At 40.2% G+C, this 22,066-nt stretch overlaps 1 protein-coding gene across 10 annotated transcripts in view; it reads left to right on the top strand.

Moving 5' to 3' along the window:
• Positions 1 to 22,066, top strand: part of FAM13C (family with sequence similarity 13 member C) — a 118,168-nt gene that overhangs the window by 46,507 nt on the left and 49,595 nt on the right. For all 10 annotated transcript variants that reach the window (XM_070488081.1, XM_014833392.3, XM_070488087.1 and 7 more), the window contains one exon: positions 11,777 to 11,840. In XM_070488081.1, the coding sequence (XP_070344182.1) occupies positions 11,777 to 11,840 (64 nt within the window). The remainder of the gene's footprint in view (positions 1 to 11,776; positions 11,841 to 22,066) is intronic.

Genomic DNA, 22,066 nt, shown 5'->3' with positions numbered 1-22,066 from the left:
AACCAGGGTTTAGGTCACATGATTTCTAAGACCCCTTCTGCCTCTAACACTGAAAATGCTCAACACTCTAGATGTTTAAAGGATTAGCTATGGAAAGACTTTAGCTTAATAATACCAGCTCTTGCAGTCACAGATAAAAATAATTCCCCCTCCCTGCTATAGAGCACAAAAAAATCCAACACCAAATCCTTAAACTGCTGATTTAAAAAAAGCCCACACTTGATTATTCTGGGAATGAAACTCTCTTTTTTTTTTCAAAAAAATGAATCTGCCCTTGGTCACTTGACAGATTGTTAGCACTTTCACTGGACAATGATTAGGCATAAAGATAAAAGGAAACAGATGTCCATTTAAAAAAAAAATAAAACAAGTGAAACATGGTTATTTAGGAAAATACAGAAAATTCCAAGGAAATGAAAATTTCTTGTAATCTTACCACCCAGATATAACCATTGTTACCACTGTAGTGTATGTTTTTATGTTGTTGTTACCATTTTAAAGTGGGCATAGAAAAGAGTTGTGGGGGCCGGCCCCATGGCCGAGTGGTTCAGTTTGTGCCCTCTGCTCCGTGGCCCATAGTTTTGCTGGTTCGGATCCTGGATGCAGACCTAGCACTGCTCATCCAGCCGTGCTGAGGTGGTGACCCACGTGCCACAACTAGAAGGACTAGCAACTAAGAAATATACAACTATGTACTGGGGGGCTTTGGGGAGATTAAGGAAAAATAAAATCTTTAAAAAATAATTAAGGCATTAATAAAAAAAAAGAATTACATATGAAAGAGCTTCCTGAATCTGTTAGAAGCACTATTTGTTTTAAGTAGACCCCATATAAAGCTAGACGAGAATGCACTCTGATTATACAATCTTTATACATAAGCTGAGTAACAGAGAAGTGGGTTAATTATCACAAGACTGGTAAGTTCATTTATGGCTAAGAGGAACAAATTTGATTTTCTATAACAAATACTCTAACATACAATTTTCTATAAGAAACATGTTTTACAACCTTTGGTGTCATTTAGCCCTGTGTTACAAATAATATTTCTAGGAGATTGAATAAAAAACTTTGTCCTTAGCTTCTCAACAACTTTAAAAGTTTTTTGACCTAACTTGGAATAGATTTAAGAGAGAAATTTCAATAATGGTTATAGGGGAAAGAGTGTGTATAAACTTAAATCTAATTTAGGACTTTGACCAGCTGATTGAGTGGTCAGCGTTTCTGAGCCACAGGAATGGGCCATTCCTCATCTTCCCAGTGAAGCAATGGCTACTCCATTACTTCTGTCATAGTGTTTCTCAACAGGTTATTCCTTTTCAAGACTTATGTTAAATACCACACACACACATACACACATCATATATAGTGACACACCCAGCTCTCACCCACCCCCTTTGTTTTTTCTTTTATCCTTAATCAATGCTAGATAAGAACATGTTTTGGATTTTTTTTGTATATTCATATATATATGAAATACTAGAGACACACTTCTGTATAACTTGTTTGTCTCACTTAATGTTATATTTTTCCATATTATGAAATATTCTAAAATATTAATGGCTGTGAAATATTCCATTCTATGTACATATCATCATTTATTTAACTAATTCCAAGTTATTGGGTGTTTTGGTTATTTCTAGGATTTATATTTGTAGATAATGCTGTAATAAGACTCATTTAAAAATATTTTTATGTATTTCCATTAGAGTTTCCTTGGTTTGTGGTTAAGGGTAAAATCTGTCTAGGTATAGGATTTAAAATGGTAAACTGAAATGAAACAGAATATAAATTTTTCAGTTATTTGATCATGGAAGAAGATGGGAATACAATGGATGATAACTCTGAGAGAATTAGATAGGAAGTCGTGTGGCTGGATCTCTGTGTGTGATGGAATCATAGAATGGTTTGAGACAATTCAATCCAATCTCCTCCTCCATACTTGTGTATTCTAGATATTTCTGTTTCATCCACTAGCTGTCAGAGTTTTCTGGTTCAGATAGTGCTGAAGGCACATTGCCTCTGGCTCTAACATTCCCAGGGGGCATTTGGAAGTCATGCAAAGTATGCAACAATTCTTGGTGGTATGGGGCTGTCCCACACGTCTCAGGGACTCTGGCACCTTTGGCTCTAGCCCACAGAATGCCAGTAGGCTTCACCAGCCTCTGTGCCAATCACAAATAACTTCCCCCCAAATTTCCTAAGTGCTCCCTAGGGGGTATATCACCACCCCCACGAGAAAAGCCAATCAGCATGATGGATATTTAAAACTATGTTTTACGAGAGTCTTTATTAACATGGGCACATGTTCATGATCTATTTATAAGTGGGGAAAATGCAATTACATAACGGTATTACAATGTGATCCTGTTTTTGCTTAGTATAGAATTATGTACAGAATCATATACTGGAAAGACATGAATCAATACTTTATTAGTGATTACTTTCAGATGGGATGATTGTGGGTGATTTAAAAAATATTTTGTTCTTGCTTTCCAAATTGTCCCCCATTGAGAGCCTGTTAAGTTTGTAATTGGAGAAATTATGTATAGATGAAAAAAAATAGGTTTTCTGAACCATAATAAATTTGTTAAAATGTCTGAAATCATATTAAATAATTTTATATTCTGTGTTCTTTTGAACTGTCATATCTCAGTTTGAGGTAGACAGGAATATTAGAAGAGTATTAGGAGAGAATGGATTTATTTTTTATCTTTGTTAACTAGAGAAAACTTAAAAGGCATTTTCAATGATACCTGTGGCTTTTATGGTTTGGATCAGTTGAGATCAGAAAGCAATATTAAAGGTGATTTTTATAGGGTCAGATGATGCTTAAAACCAGAATTTTTGTCTGAGACACTTCTTCTTTGAATGTTTTACTCTGTGGATGAAAGGAGAAGAAAATCTCTTCTCATAGCCTTTGAGCAGTGCAGGCCTCTCAGGGGTCCGGTAGCACAGTGTTCTTACCTAGAGACCCCCTGTGACCCTGCAGACATCAGGGACAAAGGAAATCCCAGGCCCATTCAAATGGGGATGGGTCCAAGAGGAGAAAGGTTGAGAAGGGGTGGAAGCAGGAGGAAGGCCAGATTTCACAGGCTTCCTATACAACGCCTTGAATTTAACACCAACACATGAAAACAATTTTGGCCACACCCAGCCTATTGAATAAATCCAAACACACACCATAGAGCCCTTGGGATGTGCATGTGGAGGGCTAGTTCCTTTAGGGAAAGGGAGGTGGTTGTCAGAAGTGGAAATGAAAAGTGCTGGGCAGACGAAATCAGTACTGTGTTGGAGTGACTTGGGGGCCTGGGAAGAACTTAGAACTGATGGAAGAAGAGAATTGAGAATCAGTGTTAAGGTAACTACAAAGAAGGGTTTGGTGTCAAACTTGAGTAAGACAAAAGCATGGGGGCACCAGGGCTCCTCTGACTTGCCTCTCAGTCATTAGCTCACCCTTGCCACTCAGACAGAGACTGGTTCACGTTCTGTTCCTTTTGTGCCAAGACCAGGTATGGACAGGTTTGTGTTGAAGGCATGTATGGCATTTGGTGTTTGTGTTAAAATGGAACGATAATGAGAATCCTAGCATATGTACTCCAGGATCAGGTGCAGAGGTGCTGGCTTACTCAAGGCAGAGACAAAAGTCCCTAAGGCAGGAGTCTAGCGAACTACAGAGAGAATGTATTGGGTGACATGAGAAAGGTTCACAGTGGCCAGACTGCACAGGGCCTGGTAGCCAGCATGTGGATTTGAGATTTTGAGTCCAGAGGGAAGCCATTGGCAGTTATGAACAGAGGAATGACATGCTCAGATTTACATCTTTTAAAGACCACTCTAGGGACTATGTGTTGTGGAGAAGCAGGGAGACATGTTGGAGGCTAATGCATCCTCCATGTGGGAGGTGAGAGTGGCCATGAAGGTTGAAGGAAGAGGACAGGTGAAGATTAGAGACTCGTGACTTTTTCCTTTTGGGAGAGAAAGAAACCTTTAACAAGGAACAGGTAGGATTTAGGCTTGTTTAATACTAATGCCTACTCAAGTCCTCTATGCCTTTTTGAAGTCTTTTGTTCCTAGAGTTATCCTGATTCGTAATTTAAATGTTAGAGTGTTGGAAGGCCAAGTAGCAGATGTAACATCACAGTGCCCAGTGCAATAAGTATTGAATATTCATCAAATATTCACCTGTCATTCAAATTAGCCACCCTCCCCCATGGTCACTTGTGATCTATGGGGTGCCCTTCACTGGGTCTGTCCCTGAACTAAGTCTTCATTTGTGTCATTATTATTGTTTTCTGTCTCTAACTGTTAGCTTCAGAAAGACAGGGATTGTGTCTACTTTGTCACATTGCTCACTTTCTTACATTAGGTCCCTCCAGAAAGCAGAGCCTCCCAGGAGGCCATGGGTACAGGGAGGCGACCCTGGGAAGAGGAGCTGACAGCAGGTGTGTAACTGAGGTTTCCGCTCTTGGCGACTGGAGCTCAGTCCCCTGGGGCCTCTCTGAGGCACCTCACTGAAAGTCCTCAGATGTACCCCTCGGAAAGTTGAGGGGCTGCAGTGTTTTTCCACACATTCCTCTCTCCGCTGGCGGAGGGTTGCTCCCAGGGAAGGTCACACTGCCACGCTTCTAGGCTGACCGAGCGAGCTCTGCCCCACAAAACCTTGAGGCAGAAAAGTGAAGAGACGTGGCAGGTGCTTGAGGGGGGATAACGCAAGTGAGCAGAACTGCCCACGGAGCTGAAGCATCTCCTGCGACTGCTGAGCCTCCTGGGCTGAGCACTGCCTGGCACAGGGAACAGGTGTCTGATAATTCGTTACTACGTGAATGGAGTAAGTGAGACGATGCCAGCAAAGTGCTTTGTGGCCTGCTCGGCAAACCAGGTGCTGCATTATTATTATTAACAATATATTATTAGGACCTCTGCTCCCACTGGATCTCCTGTCCTCAGAACCCCTTCCTGAACTCTTCCTCTCTGGTTCATGAGGTGTTTTGAACCGCACCTGTGACTCTACCTCCTTCCCTCTCCCAGTGCTGACACCCCTCGTGAGCCTGACTCACTGCTCGCCCATTCTCTGGGCACTGGCATGGTTCGGGCTATTTCTGGGCTCTGTTCCAGCCCACCATGATGAGGAGCGGTATCTATTCCAGTGCGGCTCGGCCACCTTGTGTTAGCAGTTTCTCATAGTGTTCCCAGGGACACAGCCCTTCCCCCTTCTGGAATGTGTCCCCTAGGAGGCCAGGCCAGAAACACAGATCCCTCCTGTACTCATAGAAGTCCCTCACCTGTGTCCTTTAGCCACTAGCCTCTTCCCAGGTTGTTGCCCCTGAACCTTTAGTATGTTTCTCAGTTAGGAATCCCTTGGAGTGCTTAGTAAATACATGTTACCCGTCCACGCCTCTGGAAATTCTCATTCAGTAAGCGTGGGGTCCAGAAATCTCTGCTTTTAATAATACTGGTTGATTCTAATATTCAGAGAAGTATAAAGGGGGTGGCTTGGGGCCCAGCTACTGGGAGGGCGTGTTATTAGGGATCAATATTCTGCCTCTAGCCATGAGATCCTTCTCCCCTCTGTGGGAGTTCACTGACCTGGAGAAGTACATACATGGGTTGGTAAGTCGGTTCATGAATATCCATGGACTTCTAGTTCTGTTTTCTGTCAGTGGTCCCCTCGGGAATCATTCTAAACTCTGTGCCTCAATTTCTTTACCTTTGAAGTTGGCTGCCCAATATTTGGCCTCAATCCTTTAGCACAGAAATTTGGTTTAAAAAAAAAAACAATAAGAGAATGTCTTTAATATAGCTTAGACTCCCTAGAGAAAAGAACTTTATATTCACTGGTATTGAGGGTTGCTATTGTTGCTAATAATATTACTGGCATTCATTGGCAACTTGTCTGTGTCTGCATATAGAGCTATTGTTTGTACATAAAGAATGTTTTGCTCAGACGGTTGTCCTCTTGGGATATACCTTTTGTTTTCAGAAGAGTTTCAGGAAACAACCGTCATCCAGCCAGCCGGCAGTCTTCCGGGTATGCATTGCTGTATCCGTGCTGCGTTCTAGTGCAGAGGCTCAGTTTAATGCAGTGGAATGTCTTGAACTCTTAAGAGCACTCCATGGTAGGCACTGTTCAACTTTAAGGTTCTGATTCTACGTGAAGCGCTCCGAAAGTGTGTTGGATGCTCTCCTTTTACTCTTTCTGCCCAGGTTTTCTAATGTCATTAGAAAGCCATGGCTAGTCTTCCTTAGGGAAGAATTGTATATGCTGGTGGGAAGGGCAGTCATCCCATCCTGCCAGTCCCGCCAGCAGGCCCCAGGTGGAGGAGACAGTGTGACTTTGTTGTAACTATTGTATACTCTCAGGAACATACCAGAATTGGCAGCTGGCCATAACCCTGGGTGGAATACTTCATTAACAAACATGTGAGTACCTACTCTGTGCTAAATGCCAGGATTAACTCTAGAGATAAAATGTTAAGCAAGACTCATGGCCCCTGCGCCATAGAGCATATCGTCATGAGAAAGAGCCAATCAACTAATTATACAAACACACAATTAGAGACTGAGTCATGCTACACAGCAGATGTAGAAGATCAGAATACAGTCAGAACATACAAAAGGGAGACTTGATTGCATGCTATCTGGTGTCTAAAGGATGAATGCATTTAATTAAGAGAGAAAGTGGACAGGGAAGAGCATTATGAGCACAGGAACAGCACACACGGAGGCCTCAGGTGGAAAGGAGCATGGTGCATCCAAGGAACTGAGAGAATGCCAGTGCAGTGTAGCGGAGACACATAGACGGAGAAGAACATGAATTGAGGTTGAAGAGGTGGACAGGTGCTAAATCCTTTAGGATGTCATAGGATACTTTAAGAAATTTGGTCTTTATTTTAAGTGCAGTGTGCAGAAGGGTAGTGACAAGATGGTCATGTGGAAAATGGTTTGGGGAGGGTGGAGGGGGAGTAGGGAGCCCAGGGAGGTAGTCCAGAAGACAGATGATGGTGCTTGGCCTAAGCTTGGAGTGGTGGAGGTGGAGGAGAGGACAGATGCAAAAGTTAATTGGGATAAAAGCTTGAAGGACTTGGTAATGAATCTGCTACTGGACTTGAGGAAGGAGAAAGCATCGGATAACTCTCAGATGTCTTCCATGAACAATTGGATAGATGGGGAAGCTTTCCATTGAGATAGGAAACACCTTCATCTGCTAATTTAATTAGAGATAGTTGAAATGTTGGTATAAATACAAAATCCTACACGAAAATACTGCTTCTTCACAAATTATCACAGCTGTGGTTTGACACTATCCTTAGGCCAAGAAAAATATCTTAATGCTTTGTTCGTTTTGCTGTTTTGAATTCCAGTACATGTCCCAAGGGAAGGCCACTGCAGGATGACCCTACAGTCTGGCTCAGCACATGCTTTGGGGTTCCAGCATGTGGGAACGCCAAACATTTTTAGAAAAGTTGCACTTCAATGGGCTATCCACAGTTTTGCAGTCACAGAATGCAGGAAGAAGTCCTTTTAATGTCAGCACACAGTTAAGTTTTGTGTTTCTCTGTTGAGAACTGCTTTTATTTTGAATTATATCATGGTGGTGGTGGTGATGGGGAGTGGTAGTGGTGGTGGTGCGTGGTGATGGTGGGTGGTGATGGAGGGGGGAGTGGTGGGTGGTGGCTGGGGTGCATAGTGGTGGTATTGTTTGGAGGCGTCACACTCTCATCAGTGCTGGGAGCCATAACTAGGCTCTGAGGAGTCCAGGCTGCGTTTCCCGTTGCCTGCGCCTGGGCTAGAGGGCAGGGTCGTATTGAAGCTGGCAGAGTGCTCTGACTGGCCTACTCATCGTTGCCCTCTGCAGGAGCACACGTGTGATAGAGATGAGTTGACCACTTTCCTATTGTTTGGGTGAAGGGAGGTGAGGGAAGTGGAGGGAGTGTTTCAGTGTGACCCAGTTTTTGTGTTTAGGCCTGCTTCCAGGCAGGATGGTAAAGGGTTCAAGCAGTATCTTTAAGGGTCTTAAGGAAAAGGGAGTTGGAGACACCTAACTACTGTCTGGTTTTCCTCTCTTCATTGCTAAACTTCTCTAATGAGAAGCTAGCTTCCATTTCTGTTTTTTCTTCTGCTGTGACCTTTATCTTTTTCAATCAATCAGTAGCCTTTTATTTCTCCCTGTCATTCTCATTATCTCCAGATGACTTTGAGCTTTTCTAGCGGTGTGAGCTTGGGCACTCCTCCTGTTCTCCTTGTCTTGGTTTCTTTTTCTCCATAATGCTTAGCGTCTGGCACACTGTAGATGCTGGTTTATTTCTTTAGGTTCTCTTTTCTTCCACAAGAATGTAAGTTCCATGAGGGCAGGGACTTCATTTCTTTTTTTTTTAAAGGTTGGCACCTGAGCTAACAACTGTTGTCAATCTTCTTTTTTTTTTTCTGCTTTTTCTCCCCAAATGCCCCCAGTACATAGTTGTGCATTTTAGTTGTGGGTCCTTCTAGTTGTGGCATGTGGGACGCTGCCTCAGCGTGGTCTGATGAGCAGTGCCATGTCCGCGCCCAGGATTTGAACCAGTGAAACCCTGGGTGGCTGAAGTGGAGCATGCAAACTTAACCACTGGGCCACGGCGCCGGCTCCAGGAACTTCATTTTATTCACTGCTTTATTCCCAACACTCACAACAGTGCCTGCCACACAGTTGGTGCTTAATAAAAATTTGTTTAATGAATAGATAAAGTTATTTAACTGCCTGTCTCCTGTTAGGTCAAATGATACAATAGTGCTAATCTCATATGGTTAGCCTGAAGATTAAATGAACTGCTGTAAGTAAACTGCCTCGCATTCCCAGCCTGCGGTAGTCAAGGCTGGTGAAGTGTTAGTTTCTTTTTGATGCCCTTCTTTCTTGTAACTTCTTTCTCTTTGGTATTTAGAGTGCTATTCTGGTTAGCTTCTTACCTCCTAGTGATGCATCTGTATTTTCTTCATGGCTTGTCTTTCCTCTGTCCCCTAACTGGCCAGTTACTTTCCAGAGGAGGAAACTGAGGCTGAAAGAGGTTAATATCTTGCCCATGGGTACACACCTAGTGAGCGGTAGATCAAGAAGTCATTCTTGGATTGGTTCCTTCTGTTTTTTCATTTATCCATCCATCTGAAAGACATACTGAGAGTGTGCCGTGTGCCAGGCCTTCTGCTAGGCTCTGGCCACACAGTGGGGAAAAAAACCGAGGCAGATCCTGGGATCGCTGTGTCCCCCCGTCATCACCACCCTTGCTGTGCTGAACACACTGTACGGTGCCCAGTTCTAGGGTGAGCCCTGCTCGGGCATTTTCACTTTCCTCTTTCAGCCTCTCTTCAAGCTTCAAATATCTAAATCTAAACTCATGAATTGCCTCTCTTTGTGCCTGTTTCCCCCTCTCCCCACCAAAATCATCTATTTTTCTGTCTCCATTAGAAAAACCACCTGTCATCTTTCTTGTCACACAGCCTCAAAACTTTGCAATAATTTTGATTACTCTCTCTTTCATTCCATACTTTGAATCCACACCCAAGACCTCTTGATTGTTGTTATCCTTGAAAATTGTCTCTCTGTCTCTCTCTCCAGTTCTTCCCTGCCATTCCAATATCAGCTCCTTTGCTCTGCTCTGAATTTGACTTACTAAAATCGCCTCAGGGCTGGGTGTTAGTTGTATCCTCTGCTTACGATTCCACTAGATTGTAAGCCTCCTAAAGGCCTATATGCTGCTTATGTGTTATTATCTCCCCAACGCTGTCCCAGGCACATAGGGGACATCCAGATAGCTATTCGATTAAAGCACCCTTGATGCTTAGACCACTCTTCTCAGACTTTATCTGGAGGTCTTTCTGGAGATTATGAGTAGTTTTCCTGGAAGATCGTGTGAGTATGTTATATGTAGGCTGTTCTCTGCATCTCAATAATATAGACTATATTTTTTTAACAAAGCCTATTTCTGCTTTCTTCCATTAGTGCTGGCTACTTGTGTGTGTGCTTTACCCTCTGCTGGCACCAAAGCCCTAGAGAAATTTGTGGTTGAGAACTATAAACTGGTAAATATTCTTTCCATTAAAGAACACCACGCTTCCATTTTTCTGGTGCTACCATAACTCTATGGAAACACAATTTGAAAACCACTGTAGGTTACAAAGAAATTATGAGCCATTCAAGATGTTCTTGGGTAAGATGGATTAGTCCCTATCCCTGAGAGGGTTTCCCCCTCTTCCTCCCATTTTGCGGGAAAGAGCCGCTTTGTATTTTCTGAAGCCCTGCGATCACTCTGTTTGTGGCTCAGGGAATTGATGCACATGGGATTGGGTGTGCCAGTGGTCTTTTCCTCACTTTCTTCTCTCACTTGAGTGATGCCCCTTGATCGCATGGTTGGGACTCTTAGTCTTCTCTCACACCCCGGTGGGGTGTGCTTGTTTGTGCAGATGTGATGGACGTCAGTATGACCAACACAATTTTGTTTTACCATCTCCTTACTTTTTTCATTAGAAGTAAATTGTTTGCACAGTTAGCAACGCCGTGGACTGAAAAAATTTTGCGTTTCTAAGAATATTTTGAAGAAGGTAGGCTTGTGGCATTTCTAAATGTGCATTATGGCTTTTAGAAATCAGTAATCTTGTTGACCATTCAGAGGACATATATGTTTTCTTTAGGACTCAAATTGAGGCAGAATAATAACTGTAAATGATTATGTCCCAAAATCTTTTTATAAATGACTTAACACTGACTAAATCTTCTATTCATTAAGATAGCAGACCTTTTTTATAAGGATAATAACTATAATTTAATAGGTTTATTATATAATAGCATGCAAACTGCTGCAGAAAAACTTGAATGTTATGTAATAGATGCTATTGGAGCATAGCATTTGACAAATCACGATTTAGAGCTGAGCATCTGCCAGCAGTGGAGTTTTGGTTTTTTGTTTTTAAACTAAAGAAAATTGATTCAGAGTAGATTTGCGTTGTTTCTAATCCTTTTTTTTTCTATTGGAAACTATGTAGTGGCAAAACCCAGCTTTGCCACGTTACCCAGAAATTGCTGTTACATTTATTGTGTTAGTTAAGGGATGGGATGAAATTTCCGAAAACTGTCTTCAGTGAACAAATGTCTCCAGTGAACAATTGTATCAGATCACATTCATTCATTCAAAACAAATTTTTGTTTGAGTGAATGAAAAAATATTGAATTTTTCTAGGTATTGAAGATTCAGCAGTGTAGAAAATGGACATAATCACTGATTTCTTAGAGCTTACATCTTAATGTGGAAATGGAAATAAGCAGTATCATTTCAGATAGTGATGAGCACTAAGGAGAAAATCTAGAACAATGAGATAGTGAAGGGAAGCCTACTTCTAGTTAGGGAGATCAGGCACACCTTCTTGGGAGGTGACGTAGGAGCTGAGCTGATGCTCACACGCTGAGAAGAGACAGCTGAATGAAGATCTGAGGGAAGAGCAGTCTGGAACAGCGCATGTGAAGGTTTGAACAGGGAACCAGTACTATGTGTTCAAGAAACAGCGACAAGGCCAGAGAGGCTGGAGTACAGGGGGCCATGGTGAGAGTGATAGGAGGTGGGGCCAGGAAAGCTGGCAGAGTTTGAACACTGTAATGTGTTGTAGACCATTATAAGGAGTCTGGATTTTATTCCATGGGTGGTGGGACACCACTGAGAATTTTTAAGACGGGTACAGCAGATCTGTAGCCCTTCAATGTACTTTGTTGAAAGGTTTCTTTGAAATGGAAATAATTTTTCTTTGTATTTTATAGAATAGACCAGAGGACTGCCGTTTGTCCAAAGGATGCTTTTGAAACTCGGCAGGACCTCAATGAGGTAGGTACGATCGTTGCTAGCTGTATAAACGTGAATTAGCCAATCATGAAATTTATTATTTTTCCTAATACTAGAAATTCTTTCTGATTAAAACTTTAAGCATTTTTGCTCTTAAGTGATCTTGCTTTGCTAGTAGTTCTTTGGGTAATGTTTTTCCTCGCTCTGGAGCAAATACGTGTAAAATGTTATTCGTGAGACTGCTTACTGCATCTCGGACCTAGACCAAGTCCAGCAGTCATTTCATTACACCCTTTTCAACTTGGCTTCAGACTGTATAACCATGGCTGGGACAGTTACATTTGTAAAATTTTCTCTTAATTTTATTTTATCTTCTCTCTCTCTCTCTCTTTTTCTAACGGCTTTTGCAGTCTCAGATATAATCATGTTTACTATTTATCCACAGAGCATGATATAATTTGGTGTTTGCATTATGGTCGTCTTAGTATGCTTTGAGACATGAAAGCTATCTTTTCCAATCCAAATGGTTTCCCACCAAACTGGACATCACAATGTTAATAAGCTTGTTCTGGATTTTCTTTGAAATATATAATTTAATTCTCCTGTTGGAAATCAATATAATATAATTAGGATCCCTGTTATTATGAATGCCTTGGCTTAAGACATTGGTTTGGAGTATTCTGTCTAGTTTCTCTTGCCCTCATTGTATAATTACGGAGCAGTGGTTGGTATATCTGATTAGGATCATAGCAAAAAGAATGAAAAGACTTGATGTTCAGATGCCAGGAAGAGAAATGATCAGCTTCAGGCAAATTATTTGTTGTTTGAAGATGCATCTCTCCTTTCCCTCCAAAAAAAAAAAAAAAGGTAATTAACTGAATTTAGGTGATTTTCTTTTTCTTTTTTACTGTAGAACTTGGCAGAAATGAATAATCAAAAGTAAACCAGCTGCCTGATTAAACCAAGTTAAATAAATAACTAAAGTTGTGGAAAATGTCCTAATGATAACAACACAAAACACTGCTTGTTATTTTTTTCTGCATGGAGACAGCCTTCAAATTCCACAATCTCACACATGGTAAGAAGAGTGAAAAGAATTTAAGAGAAAAGAGGCAAGAGACTGAATCAATGAACGCAGCTATTTGCCCCACTGTGAGCAAGCGAAATGCAAGTTGTAAAGAAGCACCGATTTGCTTTGACATAAGTGACTAGAAAAATGAGGTGATTGTAAGAGTCAACTTGTGATAGGTTTCCAGTATTTGGGAGACACTGATTTGTGAGCTGGAAACCTATGAGAAGCCTGAGATTACTCGAGCATTCTCAAATCACTGTTGCAAAAAGCTCTACTTGAAAATCTACTTTTCTGTATTCCTTTGCTGTATTATATTTGCAAATTTCATGAAATGTGCCAGCTGACCGCTTTGGGATTCATGGGTGCAAGGGTGGGAGGCTGCATCCAAAAAAGCCAGCAGCACCCTATTTTAAATGTGCCCTCTTCCCTTAAAAGGTGGCGCCGCTGATCCAGGCTGGTTGATGACAGTGAGGGTCTGCTCTAAGTGGTTTTGTTCCATTCAGGGGATAAAGTGTGTGCAGATCCACATCCTTTCACGAAGTTTGTGTTGTGACTAAAATTTGGAGGCTGGAGGAAACCTTAGAAAAGCTTGAACAGGGACAGCATGAGTGAGTCCAAGGTCAGGCAGGGAGGGTCGCTGTGTTCGAACTCATTGATGGAGATGTCTATAGAGTGAGAATATATTTAACAGCATTTCCCAAACTTGTGGAACTCCAAACTTTTTTGTGGAAGAACCTCATAATAACGTTTCTGTAGGCAAGAGTCCTATGGAACACAGATGGGAAATACTGCTTTAAAATTTTTAATGGACATAGAAAATACATATAGAAAAGTGCGTATATTGTTAAGTGTACAGCTGGATGAAGTCTCACAAAGTATGTAACCAGCACCCAGATCAAGAAACAGCACATTATCAGTATCCCAGACACCCCTTTGTAATCCCTTCCAGGCACTACTCCCCTATAAGGATAACAGTTTTTCAGACTGCCAAAGATTTGTTTTGTCTATTTTGGAGCTTTTTGTAAATGGACTATATGTACTCTTTTGTGTCTGGCTTCATTTACTCGGTACTATGTTTGTGAGATTCACATGTGTTTGGCATGTAGTTTTCATGCTACAACCCATTGTATGGTAGTTTTTGTCTGTTATGATCAGTTGTTACTGATTATAATTTTTATCAGTTCTTTTTCAGTCTCTTTGTACAGCTGACTTTTTACAGGAGTATTCTTTCCATCTCTAAATGGAAATGTAAGATAGAATTTTTTTATGTTAGCCCTCTTCATTGCCCTTTGTTCCTTTCTTTTATTTATTTACCACCTTCTGCACATTCAGCCTTCAAGTTCTCTAAAAAGAACCCACCAGTTCCATATCTGCTCTGTTTCTTCCGCTCCAATTTGCAAGTCCAAAGTAAAAAAAAAAAGTTTCTTGAGCCTCATGAGAAGCATGGTCCATAAATATTTTCCAGATGTTTCCATGGACCCTAATCTTGTATATAAATCATAATTTTAAGATGCTACATATGTGTTTTATATTTTCCCAAAGTTTCACACCTGGTTTTTCACTTCTTTTTGAAACTTCTTAATTCCTTTTCTCTGTCACAGATAGAGGGGCTCAGCTATAGTGTGGTTCCAGACCTGGTACTTGACCTGAGGTCTCCTACACCCAGTAAGGTGATACCTGGTGTGACATATCTACATATGAGCATGTCTCTGTGTATGTTCCCCATACTTTTCCAATAAACTGAAAAACTCACTTCTTGTTTCCACTTGGCGGGAGTATGGATTTGATTTCTGCCAGTTTCACTTTTCTTCTTCAATATCAAGCTCCTAGTTTTTGACCTTGGGTCTCTTGATAGGACTTGCGTCTCTATCCCGTGAATTTTGATGTCTCTCGGATTACGCTATCGGAGTTGGTTTCTGAAAAACTGATTTCGTCTCCCTCTAGCCATTGACGTGAGCTGTCAGACTGTACCTCTCTAAGACATTAGGAGATTTTATTTGTTGGGGTCTCTTGGATCCTGATTGGAAAATATTCTAGACTTGAGATCTGTCAATGTCTCATCCACTTTAATCCTTGGTTTTAGTTATTCCCTCATGTCCATATAACTGATAAATATTCAATAAATCGAAAAGTTGCTTGAAGGATGAAATGAGAAAAACAATATTGTTTTCTTTCTCCACATCCTAGAAGATTCCATTCCCAGCTTCAGTTCCAATTAAGAAAAGTAATACATGTATAAAGAAAACTAATAGATCTTCCTACTCTGAGAAAACCTGCCATATTGGGTCCTCAAACAACTTTTTCCAACCCCCAGACTGCCTATCATAAAACATCAATTTCTTTAGTTTTTCACTTGCAAAAATTGGGGCAGGAGGTTTTGAATTGGGTTAACTCTAGGCTCCTTTCAATTTTAACGCTCGTTAATTCCACCCTTTTTTTTTTTTTTCATTTTCCCAGTGCTTGTAGAATTTAGTCATAGGTTCCCATCAGGAATGGAATGAGGCAAGCTGTCCAGAGTTACTCAGAGGTAAGGCTTCCTCAAGGCCAACTACCTGAAGGCCTGGTTTGGGAAGTGAATACTAAATAATGCTATAAAAGTGACGTATGCACTTACCATAATTATTTATCAATCTTACATGAGAGAGAGAGGCTACATGATCCCAGGTGAAGAATCCAGGCCAAGTGAGGGTCTGAAATAGGACAGTCATCCGAAGGAACAGACTGAAGCTCTGGGTCAGTTTGGACCTTCTTTGTAATTCTGCCATGAAAATTGCCCAGCCCAAATCTGATGTCATCGTCCTACAGGGGAAATGTTCACCTGAAAAAATGCCCATGACTTCCGTGCTCAGGAAAACTATTTTATTTTCTTATATGATAGATACTTTGAAGGTATTCTGCACTTAACTTTTGGATAAAGCAAGTTTCTACTGAGTGAATGAGAGTTTGTTTCCATTTCACTTTTTATTCTTGACTCATTTATTTCAGTGTGTATTTCAAGGTTTTTTTTAATTGAAGTCATAATAGTTTATAACATTGTGAAATTTCAATTGTACATTATTATTTGTCAGTCACCATAAATATGTGCCCCTTTACCCCTTATGCCCACCCCCCGCACCACTTCCCCTCTGGTAACCACTAATCTATTCTCTTTGTCCATGTATTTATTTATCTTCCACATAAGAGTGAAATCATCCGGTGTTTGTCTTTTTCTGTCTGGCTTATTTCTCTTAACATCATACCATCAAGGTCCATCTGTATTCTTGCAAATGGGACGATTTTGTCTTTTTTAATGGCTGAATAGTATTCCACTGTATATATATACACTACGTCTTCTTTATCCATTCATCAGTCGATGGGCACTTGAATTGCTTCCACTTCTTGAGTATTGTGAATAATTCTGCAATGAACATAGGACTGCATAGATCTCTTTGAATTGTTGATTTCAATTTCTTTGGATAAATACCCAGTAGTGGGATAGCTGGGTCGTATGCTAGTTCTATTTTTAATTTTTGAGAAATCTCATACTGTTTTCCATAGTGCCTGCACCAGTTTGCATTCCTGCCAGGAGTGTATGAGGGTTCCATTTTTTCCACATCCTCTCCAACATTTGTTGTGTTTTTTTTTGGTGAGGAAGAGTGACCCTGAGCTAACATCTGTTGCCAATCTTCCCCTTTTTCCTTGAGGAAGATTGTTGCTGAGATAACATCTGTGGCAATCTTACTTTATTTTGTATGTGGGACGCCACCAGAGCATGGCTTGATGAGTGGTGTGTAGGTCTGTGCCTGGGATCCAAACCTGCAAAACCTGGGCCGCCAAAGTGGAATGCATGAACTTAACTACTACACCACTGGGCCAGCCCCAACATTTATTGTTTTTTGTCTTGGTAATTATAGCCATTCTAACAGGTGTAAGGTGATATCTTAGTGTAGTTTTGATTTGCATTTCCCTAATGATTAGTGATGTTGAGCATCTTTTCACGTGCCTATTGGCCATCTGTGTATCTTCTTTGGAAAATTGTCTGTTCATATCTTCTGCCCATCTTTTGATCACATTGTTTTTTTGTTGTTGAGTTGTGTGAGTTCTTTATATATTTTGGAGATTAACCCCTTGTCAGATATATGATTTGCAAATATTTTCTCCCAGTTGGTGCATCATCTTTTTGTTTTGTTCCTGGTTTCCTTTGCCTTGCAGAAGCTCTTTAGTCTGATGAAGAGTGTCTAGTTTTTCTTTTGTTTCCCTTGTCTGAGTAGACATGGTATTAGAAAAGATCCTTCTAAGACTGATGTCAAAGAGTGTACTTTCTGTATTTTCTTCTAGGAGTTCTATGGTTTCATATCTTACTTTCAAATCTTTAATCCATTTTGAGTTAAATTTTGTATTTGATGCAAGATAATGGTCTACTTTCATTCTTTTGCATGTGGCTGTGAAGTTTTCCCAACACCACTTATGAAGAGACTCTCCTTTCTCCATTGTATGTTCTTAGCTCCTTTGTTGAAGATTAGCTGTCCGTGGATGTGTGGTTTTATTTTTGGGCTTTCAATTCTGCCCCATTAATCTGTGCACCTGCTTTTGTACCAGTACCATGCTGTTTTCATTACTGTGGGTTTGTAGTATATTTTGAAGTCAGGGATTGTGATGCCTCCAGCTTTGGTTTTTTCCCTCAGGACTGCTTTAGCTATTTGGGGTCTTTGGTTGCCCCATATAAATTTTAGGATTGTTTGTTCTATTTCTGTGAAGAATGTCGTTGGGATTCTGATTGGAATTTCATTGAATCTGTAGATTGCTTTAGGTAGTAGGGACATTTTAACTACATTTATTCTTCTGATCCACGTGCATGGAATATGTTTCCATTTCTTTATGTTGTCATCGATTTCTTTCAATAATGCCTTATAGTTTTCCTTGTATAGGTCTCTCACCTCCTTGGTTAAATTTATTCCTAGATATTTTATTCTTTTTGTTGCAATTGTAAATGGGATTATATTCTTGAGTTCTCTTTCTGTTAGTTTGTTATTAGAGTATAGAAATGTAGCTGATTTTTGTATGTAGATTTTGTACCCTGCAACTTTCCTGTAATTGTTGATTATTTCTAATAACTTTCTGATGGACTCTTCAGAGTTTTCTACATATAAAATTTTGTCATCTGCAAACAACAAGAGTTTCACTTCTTCCTTGCCAGTTTGGATACCTTTTATCTCTTTTTCTTGACTAATGCTCTGGCCCAAACCTGCAGTGCTGTGTTGAATAAGAGTAGTGAGAGTGGGCACACTTGTCTTGTTCTTCTTCTCATAGGAATCGCTTTCAGTTTTTCCCACTGAGTATGATGTTGGCTGTGGGTTTGTCATATTTGGCCTTTATTATGTTGAGGTACTTTCCTTCTATATCCATTTTATTGAGAGTTTCTGTTATAAATGGATCTTTTCAAATGTTTTCTCTGTGTTCTATTGAGCTGATTGTGTGGTTTTTATTCCTCATTTTGTTAATGTGGTGTAACACATTGGTTGATTTGCAGATGTTGAATCATCCCTGCATCCCTGGTATAAATCCCACTTGATCATGGTGTATGATCCTTTTAATATGTTGTTGTATTTGGTTTGCCAATATTTTCTTGAGGATTTTTGCATCTGTGTTCATCAGTGGCATTGACCTGTAATTTTCCTTCTTTGTGTTGTCCTTGTCTGGCTTTGGTATCAGCGTGATGTTGGCCTCATTTCAGAATGTTAGGAAGTCTTTTGTCTTCCTCAATTTTTTGGAATAGTTTAAGAAGGATTCTTTGAATGTTTGGTAGAATTCTCTAGAGAAGCCATCTGGTCCTGGACTTCTGTTTTTTGGGAGGTTTTTGATTACTGTTTCAATCTATTTACTTGTGATTGATCTATTCAGATTCTCTTTCTTCTTGATTTAGTTTTGGGAGGTTGTGTGAGTCTAAGAATTTATCCATTTCTTCTAGATTGTTCAATTTGTTGGCATACAGTTTTTCACAGTATTCTCTTATAATCTTTTGTATTTCTGTGGTATCCATTGTGATTTCTCCTGTCATTTCTAATTTTATTTATTTGAGCCTTCTCTCTTTTTTTCTTAGTGGGTCTGGCTGAGGGTTTGTCAATTTTGTTTATCTTCTCAATGAACCAGCTCTTAGTTTCCTTGATCCTTTCCACTTTTTTTCTTATTTCAATTTCATTTATTTCTGCTATAATTTTTATTATTTCCCTTCTTCTGCTGACTTTGGGCTTGTTTGTTCTTTTTCTAGTTCATTTAGTTCTAGGTGTAGTTAAGATTGCTTATTTGAGATTTTTCTTATTTGTTAATGTGGGCCTGTATGGCTATGAATTTTCCTCTTAGGACTGCTTTTGCTGCGTCCAAAATGAGTTGGTATGGTGTATTTTCATTTTCATTTGTCTCCAGATATTTTTTGATTTCTCCTTTAATTTCTTCAATAATCCATTGATTGTTCAGTAGCATGTTGTTTAGTCTCCACATATTTATCACTCTCCCAGCTTTTTTCTTATGGTTTATTTCTAGTTTCGTAGCATTATGGTCAGAAAAGATACTTGATATGATTTCAGTCAAGAAGATTGACTTGATTGATTGATTGAATTTATTGAGGCTTACTTTGTTTCCCAACATATGGTCTATCCTTGAGAATGTTCCATGTGTGTATGAGAAGAATGTGTATTCTGCTGTTTTTGGATAAAGTGTTCTGTATATATCTATTAAGTCTATCTGGTTTAGTTTTTTGTTTAATTCCACTGTTTCCTTTTTGACTTTCTGTCTGAATGATCTATCCATTGATGTAAGTGGGTGCTCTTACATCAAGTCTTAAGGTCCCCTACTATTATTGTCTTCCTGTTAATATCTCCTTTTAGGTCTGTTAATAGTTGCTTTATATACTTTGGTGCTCCTGTGTTAGGTGCGTATATATTTGTAAGTGTTATGTCCTCTTGGTGGAGTGTCCCTTTTATCATTATATACCACCCCTCTTTGTCTTTCATTACCTTTTTTATCGTGAAGTCTACTTTGTCTGACATAAGTATGGCAACACCTGGTTTCTTTTGTTTGCTATTAACTTGGAGTATCCCTTCTCTCTGAGCCTGTGTTTGTCTTTAGAGCTGAGGTGTGTTTCTTGGAGGCAGCATATTGCTGGGTCTTGTTTCTAAGCCATCCAACCACTCTGTGTCTTTTGACTGGAGAAGTAAATCCATTTACATTATAGTGATTATCGATATATGAGGGCTTAATGCTGCAATTTTATCACTTGTTTTCTTGTTGTTCTGTGTTTACCTTGTTTCTCGTCCTATGTATTTTGGAATGCCAGTTCAGTTTAGTGGTTCTGTATGATGATTTTCTCAGTTTTCTCTTTATCATTTGTGACTCTGTTCTGACTTTTTGTTTACTGCTTACCATGAGGTTTGTAAAAACGATCTCATAGATGTGATAGTTCATTTTCTGATAGCCTCTTAATTCCTTAGTCTAAGCAGTTTCCATCCCTTCCCTCTTCCCTGACCAAGTTATTGTTCTTAGAACTTATTACATTTTGTTTTGTGAGTTTATGGTTAAAATTAAGTGATTATAGTTGTTCTTCATTTTTTTCCTTCTCTTTGTCTTTAATGTTGTAATTAAGTGTTTGCTAACGTGTTCTGATAGAGAGCTGCAATTTTCTGAATTTGTCTGGCTATTTGTCTCATTGCTTAAGGCTTTGTAAACCCTTCCTTTTTTTTTCAGGTATGAGTACCTTCTTTATCATGTCTTGTAGGAGAGCTTTTGTGGCAATGAACTCCCTCAGCTTTTGTTAATCTGGGAAAGTTTTTCTTCCTCTATCATATCTGAAGGATATTTTCACTGGATAGATTTTGTCTTTCAGAGTTTTGAATGTATCATTCCACTATCTCCTAGCCTGTTAGGTTTCTACTGAGAAATCCACTGAAAGCCTGATTGGGGTTCCTTTGTAGGTTATTATCTTCTGCCTTGCTGCCCTTAATATTTTTTCTTTGTCATTGACTTTTGCCAGTTTTGCTAATATATGCCTTGGAGAAGGTCTTTTTACACTGATGTAGTTGGGAGTTCTATTAGCTTCTTTTACTTGTTTGGGAAGCTCCTTCCCCAGGTTTGGGAAGTTCTCAGCTATTATTTCTTTGAACAAGTTCTCTGCTCCTTTCTCCTTCTCTTCTCCCTCCAGATTACCAATAATCCTTATGTTGCACTTCCTAATTGTCAGTTATTTCTCTGATAATTTCTTCATTTCTTTTTAGTCTTAGTTCTCTCTCCTCCATCTGAAGCATTTCTATATTTCTGTCCTCTAAATTTCTAATTCTGTTCTCCATCATATCAGCTCTGTTATTTAAGGACTCTAGATTTTTCTTTATCTCATTCATTGTTTTTTTCATCTCAAACATTTCTGTTTTTTTTTTTCGTAGTTTCAGTGTCTTTTGTGAAGAGTTCTTTCTGTTCATCAATTTTATTCCTGATTTCATTGAATTGTCTCTCTGAGTTTTCTTGTAACTTGTTGAGTTTTTTATGATAGTGATTTTGAATTCTCTGTCATTTAGATTGGAAATTTCTGTGCCTGCAGGATTGGCTATAGGTGTTTGTATTTTTCCTTCTGGTGGAGTATTAATATACCTCTTAATTCTATTTGATGGGGTGGATTTGTGCCTTTGCATTGTGGAAGTATCTGGTTGCAGATTCCCCCTGCTACCACTGCGGGGGGGTGGGGGGCAGGCAGGAGCTGAGTTTTCTGAGCCTGCTGCAAGCCCTGACAGCTGTGCCAGTCTGAGCCTGGGCCACTCCTTGGGACTGCAACAGCACTGTGGCCTCTCTCATTGGATGGGAAAGGAATCATGTGGGGGCTCAGGGTTGCTGTCACCTGCTCCCACTGTCCCACTGAGATGCACTCCCACCTTTGGGGCTCCACCGGTACTATGGGTGTCTGCAGCAGCCAGGAAATCATTTCCCTGGGCATGCAGATCCACTGCCCACTCTTCCTAGGTCACACAAGCTGTTGTCCTTGGTAGGTGGGGCCTCCCCATGGGCTCTGATATGGGGCCACTTTCTGGGACTGCAGTGGCACTGTGGGCTTTCCACCAGATGGGATGGCGATCACACAGGGGCTCAGGGTTGCTGTTAGCTGTTTCCACAGTTGCACTGAGGCACACTCCCACCCTTGGGGCTGCAGTGGTTCTATGGGTGCTCCAGCTGGGAG

Source organism: Equus asinus, chromosome 2, assembly GCF_041296235.1.
Source record: "Equus asinus isolate D_3611 breed Donkey chromosome 2, EquAss-T2T_v2, whole genome shotgun sequence".
Classification (NCBI taxonomy): Eukaryota; Metazoa; Chordata; class Mammalia; order Perissodactyla; family Equidae; genus Equus; species Equus asinus.
Note: the sequence above shows the minus strand (reverse complement) of the source record. Positions and strands in the feature narration are given on the sequence as shown.